At 35.0% G+C, this 13,434-nt stretch overlaps 1 protein-coding gene and 1 pseudogene across 1 annotated transcript; one reads left to right on the top strand and one right to left on the bottom strand.

Moving 5' to 3' along the window:
• Positions 1-600: 600 nt before the first annotated feature.
• Positions 601-2,237, top strand: LOC110703277 (annotated as a pseudogene).
• A 172-nt stretch (positions 2,238-2,409) lies between these two features.
• On the bottom strand, positions 2,410-9,949 carry LOC110703276 (ABC transporter C family member 3-like). The gene is made up of 9 exons (XM_021881057.1): positions 7,063-9,949; positions 6,840-6,926; positions 6,123-6,743; positions 5,768-5,932; positions 3,990-4,284; positions 3,682-3,896; positions 3,276-3,581; positions 3,123-3,186; positions 2,410-3,021 (listed from the first exon to the last, which is right to left on the bottom strand). Exons 1-9 carry the CDS (start codon positions 9,415-9,417, stop codon positions 2,663-2,665), a joined length of 4,467 nt encoding a protein of 1,488 aa, XP_021736749.1. The 5' UTR covers positions 9,418-9,949; the 3' UTR covers positions 2,410-2,662.
• Positions 9,950-13,434: the final 3,485 nt, after the last annotated feature.

The following is a 13,434-nucleotide window of genomic DNA, read 5'->3' on the forward strand; positions in this document are numbered from 1 at the left end:
TTTGACTCTACTTGCAAAATGGGTTGAAATTTTAAGCATTGGCCCGATCCGAACCTGATCCGACCCGCCTAATAATCACCTCTACCAAAAGGGTATTCTTTAAAAACTGTTACATACCATATATGTTCATAGGAACAAACAACTTTACTCTCATAGTCTCATACAATTACTTTCTATGTCGACACCTTTGTAACAAAAATCCATGGTTCTGCATGCCACTCCCTTTAAAGTGACTTTATATTTTAGGAATAGTATACCTGGCCTCATTTGTACAAGAAGAAAACTAATAGACATGCACAATTATTGTGAAATCATTATCTTATGATCAAAGCTTAATATAAAATAATAAAATTCATGGATCGAGCAATAATTTTCTGATCAAATCTAATCAATTTGATCACATAAAAAACGTTATCTAGAAGAGTACGCGAGAAGTGGAGCTAAGTCAGCTAAATACGATAACACGTAGTCGTATTATAGTAGAAGCTAATAGTTGCATGGCACGTGACAAGTTACGTGTCTCATAACAAGACACGTGTCTAGGTTGGGAGAACCATGCACGTCTATAAATATAGGATTCATACAACCTACAGTAATAGTTCAACACAAATTAAAATATAAAATTTCATAATCAATAATTTTCGGGTTTTATTGTTAATCAAAGATTTTTATTTAATCTTAGATAATTTGGTAGTTAGTTTGAGTTAGTAAAAGGTATATATGTGGCGTCTCATGGTCAGAGTTACAGAGCTGGTGAAGCTACTGGTAAAGCTGAGGTAATTTAATTAATAATTAATTACTTGCCTTTATTTGTTAAGGAGTACTTAATTAAATATCTTTAATTTGATATATTTTTATATGTATGTTACACTATGGTATGTAGTATGGTTGGATTTATCAATTCGATTTATCATTTGTTGTCCTTTATAGAGCCATGTCCTTTATAGAGCCACAAGGGCAAGATGATGAGAATTGATCTCACGATCTCTTGGGTTGGGAGGAAAGTTCTAATTATTTGAGCTATCCCTCACTCTCACACAAAAACATTTTGTAGTTGCACTATTTTATAATATTGTTCATTTAGCTCTTTTATGTTTAGGACTTTATTATTAGGATAGTAATGATTTATAATCGGATTATTTTATGAATTTTACTAAATGTAGTATGTATTTCGTGTACTTATATTAATATAAGGGGTCGAGCTAAGATGATATTAGGATTGTATGAGAGATATTATTCTAACAAAATGACCATGATGTACAAAATATGGTAGGATTTAGACTATGTTGAGTGTGGACATGGTAATCTCTCTTCTTTTGTAAAAATGGCAACTAGCTTGGTTTATGTGGATTTATATTCTCGGTTTTTTAATCCGCAATTATTAGGTACACTTGAGAGTATGTAATAGAGTAAAACCTATGTTAAACACGTTCATTTGTTTGGTATATTAATCACAATTGAGTTGATTCATAGGAAAAAGCTAATCAAGTGATGGGAAAGACAAGGGGGGCAACAGAAGCAATGAAGGACAAGGCCCAACAAGCCAAGGACAAAACAATGGACACAGCCCAAGCAACAAAAGACAAGACTTCTGAAAAGGCCTAAAACACAAAGGGCCGAGCCCAGGAAACCAAGGACCAAACCAGTGGGTACGTAGCTGATAAGGCCCAATCAACCAAGGATGGGGCCGCTGGAATGGCCCAAGTCACCAAGGACAAGGCCTATAATGCAGCCCAAGTAACCAAGGATAAGGCCTATAACGCGGCCCAAGCCACCAAGGAGAAGGCCTCGGAAATGGCGGAAGCCGCGAAGGAGACGGCGGAAGCCGGGAGCGAGAAGACTGGAGGAATACTCCAGAGAACCGGTGAACAAGTGAAGAGTATGGCTCAAGGTGCAGCTGATGCTGTCAAGAGTACTTTTGGGATGGGTGAGCCTGAGGAAGATGAATTGAATGAGCCCATTAGGAATACTAGGCCCAATAGGCCGTAGATCAGTGTATTAGTTTGTTGGGCCCCTTTAATAGAATTGGGCTTTTTAGTTTGGTTGTTTGTTATGGTGGTTTTGTTTTGTTGTATTTCTAATTTGGACCCATTTTAGGCTTTATGACATAAAACTATTAAAGAGTGACCCCTCATTTTATTTGTCATTCTGTAAACTCTTAGGATTAGGGGGGTGATAATAAAAGAAAAAAATGTTCATCTACAACACATGATATCAAAAATTCAGTTTTAGCAATATATCATCCCAGTTTTAGTCTTGATTTCAAACTAATATCACTTTGTAACCATACACCCACTTAATTGTTCGAAATAAACAAATACATACACGGTGTACCGAAATGTATAATTAGCAAAATAAACGACATGATACACACAAATAAAAAAAAAAAAAATTAACCATCATAATCAATTTTTTTTTTTTTTTGACACAAAAATAAATATTTTTGCTATTACCATGAAAAGCTTTGCTCTTACATGCATGTCTGACAATTACCATCATTAATCAACTACAGGTTCAACAATAGCACCAACACCAGTACACCACCACTTACACTAATTGTATTTTGTATTGCTAGCACTTTATCCAAAATTTTATTGTAATGATTTTCGCCATCATCCAGGAAGATATAGTTGAGTTCTTTGGACTTCACTATGGTGTAGTGTTATGTTGCATTCTCTGAATTTGATATAGATCTTGTTGTATACTCTGCAACGAGTTTAGCAAACGACGATGACTTGTTTTCTAGCAACTGCATAGGAGAATTGCATTCCTCTACAAGTCCATGGCTTAGAAGCACCACCATATCACTATCAATAACTGATGTAATCCGGTGTGCTATGATAATTACTGTCGAATCTGAGAAATGTTCCCTTAGTGTTTGCTGAATCAAGTTGTCTGTTGCTGTATCGACTGATGCAGTTGCCTCATCTAGAATCAGTACTTTGCTTCTCTTAAGAAGCACGCGGCCTAAACAAACTAGCTGCCTCTGCCCCATACTCCAATTCTCACCATTCTCCGTAACTGAAATTTTGATAATTCAAGTTGGAAGTTGAAGAGGAGAAAAATAAGACCAAAATCAAGAACAATCAGAGTAGATGTCCTAGATGAAGTAACAAACAAACCTATTGAATCGAGCTTTCCTTCTTTCTTTCTAACTTCATCTCCAAGTTGGCATTTATCAAGGGCCTGAAACATAAGAAAGCATTTTTGTTTAGAGAAGAAAAGTATTTATATAGAGCAAAGTTGTGTACCAAATACCAATATGTAAGCTTTACCTCCCAAATCTGTTCATCAGAGTATTCTTCAAGAGGATCCAGGTTGCTTCGGACAGTTCCTTCAAACATGGTGGGATCTTGTGGGATTATACTTAATCTGGTCCGTAAATCATGCAGTCCAATGGAAGATATGTTGATACCATCTAACATGATCTGCCCGGCTGCAGGTTCAACGATTCGAAAAAGTGCCTGTATGAGGGTTGATTTACCACTTCCTGTCCTCCCTACAATGCCAGTCTTCTTCCCTCCATGGAAAGTACAAGTAATACCTCTTAACACAAGTGGCATGTGTGGAGCATAACGAATCTGTAGATTTCCACAACATTACAACTAGCATGCCTTGATTTCTTTTATTTTGTTTCCAAATTTTTATGAAGTAATGAGAGTGAAATGAAACTAAAATTACCTGAAGGTCTTGAACATTGACCTCTCCAAAAGACGGCCAAGATGAGTCTGGCCTATTTTCTTCTATAACAAGTGGGGGTTCGCTTGGGATACAAGTATACTGAAAGATCCTCTCAACTGAGATGATTTTATTCTCCATATTACACAAATTCCATATCAGCCAGCCTTGTAGCATGTTCAGATTAAGCCCATATGTCACAGATAAACCAGCAATTCCTTCATACATAAAGTATTGAATGTTAGAATGTTTATGTTGTAGGAAGGTTGGAAATAAGATATAAAGTACGGATATAAATGGGGCTCACATACCAGGATCAATTAATCCTACAGGAATGGAGATCAAAAAGATCAAAGAGGCGGCAAATGTGATTGAAGATAGCATGTCCAAGCGAAAGCAAAGCCATTCCATTGCAGCAGCACTGTAAAATTTTGGTCTTGAGTATCCATTTACTAGCTGTATGCTTGTAGCACAGAACCTAGGTTCTTGATCAAAGCTCCGAATAGTTGTTGCTCCAGATATAGTCTCGGCAAAATGTTGTATCACAGGAGCTTTAGTTACCCCAACCAATCGACAAAGTTCTCGTGCTGAGGGTATGTAATATTGCTGCAAAATAATGTAATTTAAGATTTACAAAAATGGGAATAACAGGTCTCATGTATCTGTACACAAGATATATTTTTTTAAGGTTTTTAGTAGGATTTTTTTTTTTTTTTTTAAAAAAAAAAAAAAAAAGCAGTGAAATTAAAATTTTAAGGAATTTTAATATTTGCTTCCATTTTGGCACACTAATTAGCCTTTTCTTGATTTGATAAGGGTTCCTAATGTGCAGCAAGAAGCAATGACTGTATTCAGGAAGGAAAAAATAACAAAAAGTAGTTGATAATGGCTTTGGAAAGAAATAGACCATCTGATTGAGTAATAGTCAAAAGAAAGCTACTGCAGTCTGCAGGTTCAACAACCACAAGATTTTTTCATTAACAGTCTATATATTTAAGAATCCATATTTTTGAAATGCATACACAATAATTAACAATAGATATGATCACTCGATATCAGGGCAGTGGAAAGACAGGATTTGAGTGTAGCACCTGGCTAAGAGCCAAAGATGCTTACACTATTATGAAGGTTATATTCTCATTTCAGAAAGTCCGAAACTCAAAACAAAATCCGGCAAAGCCCCTTCTTGACCAGCAAGCTGTTCACTCTAGTAGATTATTAAAGTCCCTAAATAAACTCTTTTTAACAATAATCTCTTATTCTCTTTCAATGAATTCAACTAACTCAACTTAATTTTATTATTGCCTTATTGGTAAAAGCACAAAAAAGAATTTCATGTTTGTAGCACAAAAAAGAATTTCATGTATTTTATTAATTGTTTATTTTTTGGAAGTTTTGTATTAGTGTTTCCTCATTTCATGTCCACTTCCCATTTCGATTGTCATTTCCATGCAGCACACTAGTCGCCTGGGGTATTAAGCAATTGGCATAAATGTGCCATCTGATGACTTTTCAATTTCCTTAATAAATCAAAATATTTAAGGTTTGGTTAGTTCAAGGAAAAAGGACAAAATAAGAGAGAAAAAAAGCTCCTCATCTGGCCAACTGAGAATGTGATGCTAAAGCTTAGGTGAAGAGCTCTCAACACCACTACAAAGGAAAGGGAGCTTGCTGGCATCGGGTTGCAGAAGCTCTCTACTTCTCTGGATGAATCACACAGCTAGGCATAATAGAGCTTGTGTGCCAGCAAGCAGCAACAGATCCGAGCTTTTTGGATTTTCAGTTGACTATCAAGTGGTAGTACTTAAATTATTGTAGCTGCGACTCAATTGTGAATTTCAGTTCAGCTGATATTTACAAGCTGAATTGTTATTGAAGGTTAATGTTAGAAACCTAAGCCTGACTATAGCATTAATCTGATCAGTGGCCATTAGACAGAAGGGATAACAACCAAATGAAAAATTGACCATTTAATTTGGGGTCCAAATGTTGTAGTGATGAAATAACAAATATCAATCACACTGGATGGCAAAACCACAGCTCATCAAATAAGTATAATGAAAAGAATCCAGAGCTCAGCAAAATTTACCTGATACCATAAAGAGATTGCAATGACAGGGATGAAAATCACGAAAACTTGCCATGCAACTTGTGACATCACCACAATAATTCCCAGAAGTTGTATGAACGAGAATGCAAAAGACCCAATTTGAGATGGAATGTTCAAATCTACAGCACTTTGATCTGTAGATGCCTGAATCATGAGAAGGAATTATGGTTCAATAAGTTACTTCAATTCAACTCTAGTTGCAGCAGACGGTTAAGAAACTTATAGTGTTTAAAGATGTCACAAAATAATTAACAAATTCCTATTTTTCTTATACCATTAGTTTTCAGAAATATCTGAATGCAAAATAAAAGAGAAGCAGGGGAAGGTTATGTACCCGATTTAAAATCCGCCCACTTGGGGTAGCATCAAAAAATGACATGGGGGCACGGAATATGCACGAGTGCATCTTACTAAATAGTGAAGTAGCTGTCTTGTACGCAACAGTATAGAGGAGACTTGCCCTTGCTAGGATACAAAAGGAGCTTCCAATGGCCAAAGCAACATAGACAAGTATTAAAGTTTTCGCATTGACTGTGGGTTCAGCATCAGAAGAGACAGGAGTTGCCCAAGCCATCCAATAATTGCTTAAAATTTGAAGAGTCTGGAAAAGTATTTGAGCTAACAATATCAAGGGTACCAAAGCTCCTCCATATGCTGTGGTGAGATAGTTCCAATAGACTGAGAGTCCCACTCTACCTTTCTCTCTTTCTTCATCTTGAACAAGTTGTGCCTTAAGCCCTGACATATCATCATTTTTTTCAATCTTATTGCTCTCCTCTAAGGCTTTCTGATCACTGCATTCTTCATCAACTTTTGGCTTTGAAACCCCAGGCTCAACTGAATCAAGTGTAGATAAGGCTTGTTCGTGCGCTCCTACAAGTTCCATGAAGTCTGTTCCTGAAGCAAGAATATCATTGTACTTTCCTGCTTGCAATATACTCCCTTCTTTCATGACCTTTCAATGATATGTGAGTTAGAGAGTAATCAGAAGTTGATTTAAAATACAATGACTGCAATTGGAGGAAGAAGAAAATTTCTGAAGATCTCTCACCAAAATTAAATCTGCAGCAGGCAAGAACTCAACTTGGTGTGTTACATATATCACAGTCTTGGATTCTAAAAGGCCAAGCAGGCATTCCTGCAAGTACATCCATGAAAACACATACAAATTGTGTAAAACAAAAATTTAAGAATAATGTGAATATCACCACTATTTGTACAACAAAATGAAAACAAAGTTGAATGCAATTTATGTAAAAGGAAAAGGTTAATACCTTGAAGAGATGACTGCCAGTGTGAGCATCAACAGCACTAAAAGGATCATCAAACAGATATATGTCAGCATCTTGGTATAAAGCACGAGCGAGTTGAATCCTCTGCTTCTGACCACCACTCAAATTGATACCCCTCTCACCAATAATTGTCTGATCTCCAAAAGACAATATTTCAAGATCCTTCTTCAAGGAACATGCCTCTAATACCCTGTCATACTTTTCATGATCCATTTTCTGGCCAAATAATATATTATCGACTATCTTGCCACTCTGAATCCAAGGGGATTGTGGGACATAAGCCTTGGATCCACTCAATCTTAAACCTCCAGAGATCTTTGAAACTTCTCCTAAAATGCAAGAAAGTAGAGTAGACTTTCCAGAACCAACTGTACCGCAAACTGCCACCCTGATACCATGTTTAACTCTAAGATTGATGTTTTTTAATGTAGGGCTTGGAGCCAATGGATCCCAGCTAAAATTTCCATCATTTATCTCAACAGCAACTTCAGAAGTAGCTCTAGGAATTTTCTCTATAGTATCGGGTTCTAAGTCATCAAGACAAAGGAAAGAGGCAATTCTATCAAGGGAAACTTTTGTTTGTATGATCATAGAGATTGTGTCTGGCAGATTGTAAATGGGTTCCTGAAGAATCCTAAATGTTGCAAGTGCAGTTAAAACCTTACCAGATTCAAGAGGGATACCCATGATCATACATGTCCCAAAAGTAATAACTGACACAAATGTTGGAGCACCCCAGAAAACAAAAACTGTTGCAGCTGAAATACTAAAAAATTTCTTCAACCAAACATTTTCATTATTTCTTAAGTCAACAATCTTAGACAAGAATTTCATTTCCCATGCTTGAAGCTTCAGAATTCTCATGTTCTTCAATATCTCAGATGTCGCCTTCATTCTCTTATCCTTGGCTTCCATTAGCTTTTCCTGATACTTCTCAAGCAAAGTTGACAAAGGATAATTGGCTAACATGATGAAAACGGTTGCAGCAAGTGCAGCTAGTGATGCCAACCCTAGACTTTTATACAAGATCAACAAGGCCAATGCAACTTGCAATATGACCATCCATGGATCATGCATGTACCAACTAAAATTACCAATTCTCTCTGCATCTACAGACATGAAATTGATCATCTCCCCACTTGTATGACCTTGCTTCGATCGACAAGAGAGGGTCAATGCCTTATTATAGATACTCTCTATAAGCACAGCTTTTGCCCTAATCCCAACTACTTGAAGTCTAAAGAACCAATGCCTTTGAGAAAGGCATTCCACAACCTTCGCGAAGAAGAATGCAGAAACTAGTACATAGCCTTGGTTTTTGTATTCCCTTCTCCCATTAAGGTATTGGACGAAGGTATCAATAAGGTACGGACCAACATAAGACGCTAATGTATTAATGAGGCAAAGGAAAGCCGTCAAAACAATATCAACCCATGATGTTAAGATCAAAGATTTCACAAGCATCATAGTTGTCACCTTCTTATCACTACCATCTCTAAAAGACTCCATACAATTTCTAAAAATCATATGGGATTCACTAACATCATCTTTACCCGAAAGGGAAGGAACATCCTCAAGGTCCAAAGTTTTATTATAACCTTTGGAGATTAAAGAGCCTACCCAAGTAAAAGTTAGATTACTAAACAACCCAACATTCAAATAAGGACTAATTGCTTCACTCCCTTCGCTCTTACTTGAGTCAACCCTGCCATTACCATTCAAAAAAGGCTCTTGAAGATCACTCTCCTCACTAGTAAACCTCCCGAAAACCCCAACACAACAAAGCAAGATTCCTGATATAACATATACTACATCACATACCAAAACTTGAATTGGCAAACTTTGAGTTCTTCTAAATTGGATAATGTCTACAATAAGGCAATAACAAGAAATAACAAGATAAAAACCCCACCAAACCCTCAATAGAACAGGAAGTTTTACACCATTAAAGCGGTAGCTAAATTGCTTATGCAAGTAAATAGAAACTAACAACCAAACAAACACCTTCAATGCTAAATCCAAAAGGGTAGCTAGTTTTTCATCTGACCAGCCATTTCTATACCAATAAAAGCAATTTAAGCAAAATAATGCTAGATTGAATAAAGAAAGAGCTAAAGAAGGGAAGAAAACAGGTTTATAATACCAAAAGTTTCTATCTTTGGAGTGCTCATCGCCACTTCTTCGGAATAATTTGTAAACCCATGAAAGAATTAGACCAAATAATAGGATTAAATGTAAGAAAACAGAGGAATCTCGCAAAAAGATTGGACTTTGAAGAAAATTAAGAGATGGGTCTTCGAAAGAAGAGAGAAAATATGAGATTGGTGAAATAGCCATGTTCAATTCAATGGTTAATTCTTCTTCAAAGAATAAATTAGAGAAATAGAGAGGTTAAATAAATGGGGTTTTGTCAGTTTGTTATAGAGAGTGGAGGAAAGAGAGCTTGAAAGATGGAATTTATAGTGTTTTGGAAAGAGGAGGAAAGAGCGGGCTATGGGGAAAACAGTCAAAGAGAAAACGGGACACACTGTCACATAGTACTCCGTACTAGTTAATTATTGTTAGGGTACCAGAAAATATGGACACCTAAAACAAATTTGAACAAAAAAAAAAATTACAAAAATAATTTCTAGGAAAAATGATTTAATTTAAGAGTGAAAGATAGCTCAAGTGGTTAAAACTTTCTCCCTTCTCTTCCGATTTCAGGAGATCCTGAATCGAATCTCACACCCCGTCCTAGTGGCTCTCTAAACACCAAAAAAAAAAAAAAGATTCAATTTGCGCGGAGAGGTTAAATTCGACGAGACATCCATGTTTGGCATTTGCGATTTTAATGTATATCACGCTATTACCATTGTTCTTTACTAAACAAATTTTTTTAAAAAAGAAATTGCAAACCTTCCACTAATTCTACGTGGATAATATTGTGAGAATAAGTTTCTAAACCGACGCAAACAGCGAATTAATTTACCTTTAAGCAATTTTTAAGAAACTCGTTTAGGTTCTCAACATTGTTCATTTTGTCTTGTTGTTAAAAATTTATGATACATTGTCCTAGTAGGGCAAACTCCTTTTACCTAAATATTTTTACATTTCTACTCAACATCTTTATGTGGGTTTTTTGCATACTCACCCACTTTTTTTAAATTGTCTCTCTTACTTTAACCACATACATTTTTGTAAAACCACATACATTATCCCCTAATAAAAAAACCACATACATTTTTGTAAATACTCTAAACCCTAAACTTTGATAATCTAATTTTATCTCAAAATATCACAAAGGTATATTATTATTTTTTTCTAAATAATATCATAAGATACAAAAAAAATTTATCACAATAGTATATTTTCCTATATTTCTAACAATTTTCAATCGTATTTTCACTTATTGTAAATATTAAAATTAAATGAAAACAGAGCTAATTCATTTGTTGATATCATATGTCTTTGGCTAGGTAGTCACAATCATATCACAAATAAAGTCATTGTTTATATGATTTACACTACCACTTGATTAAGAAGTCATATTATAGAAAAGTATTTGCCTCAAATGAGTCCAACTTTCGTCATTCACAAATTAAAAAAACTTAAAACGCTTTAAGTTTACTTGGGGATCAAGGATATAGTGTGCGTAGCAAAGTCATGCATGAAGTTGGACCATTCAAAAAGATATCTTTATTTATGGAATCTGCCAAAGTGCCAAGATACAGCGGCCTAGTAGAGCAATACTCGACGAAAATTCCTACTTTCACGAGATTCAAAATAAAATTCTAGTGAGTGTTCATCAACTTAATTAAAGCTTTAAGTAGTGACAAAAAATAAATAAATAAATAAATAAAGATGATGATGACCCCTCCTATAAAATGACGATGTACTCGACTTTAGTATTTTTCGTGACATGATAAAGGGAAAAAAAAAAGTATGTAATTTATCAAGATTAGGGGCGTGTTCGGCGTTAGCTTTTGAGTAGCTTTTAGGTAGTTTTTAGTGACCACTACTCAACAAAAAATATGAGTGTTTGGCAAAGTAGTGGTTAGGGTAGCTTTTAGTGGTGGAGGTAGCTTTTGTGAAAAGTTAGAAATATTAGCTTTTGAAATTAGAGGTAGCTTTTCAAGTAGCTGTTGAAAATTTAATCTATAGTTTTAAAAATAAAATATTGATTTTTATATGTAACAGCTAGTCAACCACTACTTTACCGAACACTCATATCTAAATTATTTATCTTCACAGCTAACAGCTTGTTGACAGCTAACAACTACCTACACAGCTAACAGCTACCTCCACAGCTACAGCTACCTTCACATATATATTTTGCCGAACACGCCCTAGGTAAAAAAGAATTTTAATATTTGTGGATGAGAAAAAAAAATGTAATTTCAAATGCAACTATTTGATATAAATGATGACCTAGGGATATGACTATGGGTTTGCCCTTCCCTAAACTATTGATGACTAGAACCAATTGGTTGTTGGTGTAGTGGTGATTGGGACTACACTTGGTAGGGAGGACTCGTGTTCGATCCCCCGCAACAACAATCTGGAGGGGACTGGAACAGGGCCGTCCCATTCCATTGCGGGGCCCTGTTCTAATCACTAAAAAGGGCCCTCAACAAAAAAAAATGAAATAGATAAATAAATAAATTTGGCCCCTACTACAATATATATTTAAATTGAAATTCAAAATTTCACCAACAATAATTGAGAATATATACTGAAAATTATACAATGTCTAACTTTAAATCATTTTGAGTAGTTAGACGTTAATTAAAACAATTAACTTGATTAAAAATTTATAAGAGGTGAATTTGATGATAGCTGGAAATCAGGAGATGTAATTGTTAAGTATGAAATCTTGAAAGTGCTACTCCATATTATATTAAAGATTATTGAAGGATTGTGAAAATATTATTTACAATGAATATTATTGACACGTCACAATATATGATCATGATTGCTAAACGCAACCTCTAGTTACTACTATACACCCCTCCTAAATACCATAAATACCCTTCTAAGCTAAAATCATCTTCACGACATTTTTGCTTGCTTTCCATTCCACCTTCTTCCACACCTAATTTTCAGAAATTTATACCTTTGTTTATTCGAATTACTCACATAATCAATTAGCGAACAATATTCCGAGATCTAATGAATATGAACACGAATCGGATGAAGTTGGGTGACACACGAAATAGGCTCAATCATTTCATACAATTTGAACGAAATATTAAAAAGTGGTTTTTTTTTTTTTTTTTTTTTTTTTTTTTAAGGATGAAAAGTGGTTTTATTGATTCTACACATAATAGATTCGTATGATTCTTATCAAATTCGAAGAGGCTAATGTAAAAATCATTACCCATTGCAAATTCAATGTATTTTAAGTTAAATTAATGCACTCTTGTTATTAGAGATTACTTGAGAGGAAAAAAAATAAAATGATTATTTTCTCCCTACATCTAATAAATGAGTGGAATAGAGGCTGCGCTAAGTAAAGTCAGGTTGCGTTTAGCACTCCCCTATATTAGCTGAAAATTAAAAGAGGTAAGAGGATGGTAAATTGGTAAGATAAATAGATAATTATAATTGGGTGAAACAAGAGAGTTAGGAAATGTCCCATAAAAAGAAAAAAAAATAAAGAAGAAGAAAGTTACTCGTAGTAAATGAAATATGAAAACAAAGAAAAACCGAAAACTCTTGAAGTTCCTACTTCCTAGGCATTACTGAAGAACATATGGAAATTGGAAAGTATGAATAGGATAAAATAATTACTTTACTAGATTTTACTTTACGCAAGAAGTGGGTCTACAACACAAGAGGAGCATCCTACAGACCTACACCGTAATATCGTATGCTACAGACAAAGTAATATGGAAATAAAGAGGATCGTTTTATTATTATTTTTTAAGGGATTGGGCTGCTACGGAAAATTGGGCCCTTTGAGTTTGGGGGCCCTGTGCTGTTGGTCTCTTTGCACAGGGCTATAACCGGACCCCGACTGAAACCTAACCATTCAGAACTGATCCCCAAATCTGAATTAGCCCAAAGGGTGAACCGTGTGTAACACCAAAAAAACACTATTGATGACTAGATATGATTTTTAAACTATTTGGTCGAAAATAGTACTCCTTGATGGTTAAGGGACTACATTACCTTAGTTTAGAGAAAGTATTTGACTTTAACTCATTTTCAATGAAACAACCACGTTAAATACACTAACTGTTCACACCATTTGATGCACTTATATTTTCCAATATCTTGTGATCCAAGTTTCATTTGGTGTTCTTCTATTTCTGACTCTTATTTGCATTACTATGTACATTTATATAATTTTTGTCCATTTTGTTAAGATAT

The sequence above is a fragment of the Chenopodium quinoa genome, unplaced genomic scaffold, assembly GCF_001683475.1.
Source record: "Chenopodium quinoa cultivar QQ74 unplaced genomic scaffold, ASM168347v1, whole genome shotgun sequence".
Taxonomy (NCBI): Eukaryota; Viridiplantae; Streptophyta; class Magnoliopsida; order Caryophyllales; family Amaranthaceae; genus Chenopodium; species Chenopodium quinoa.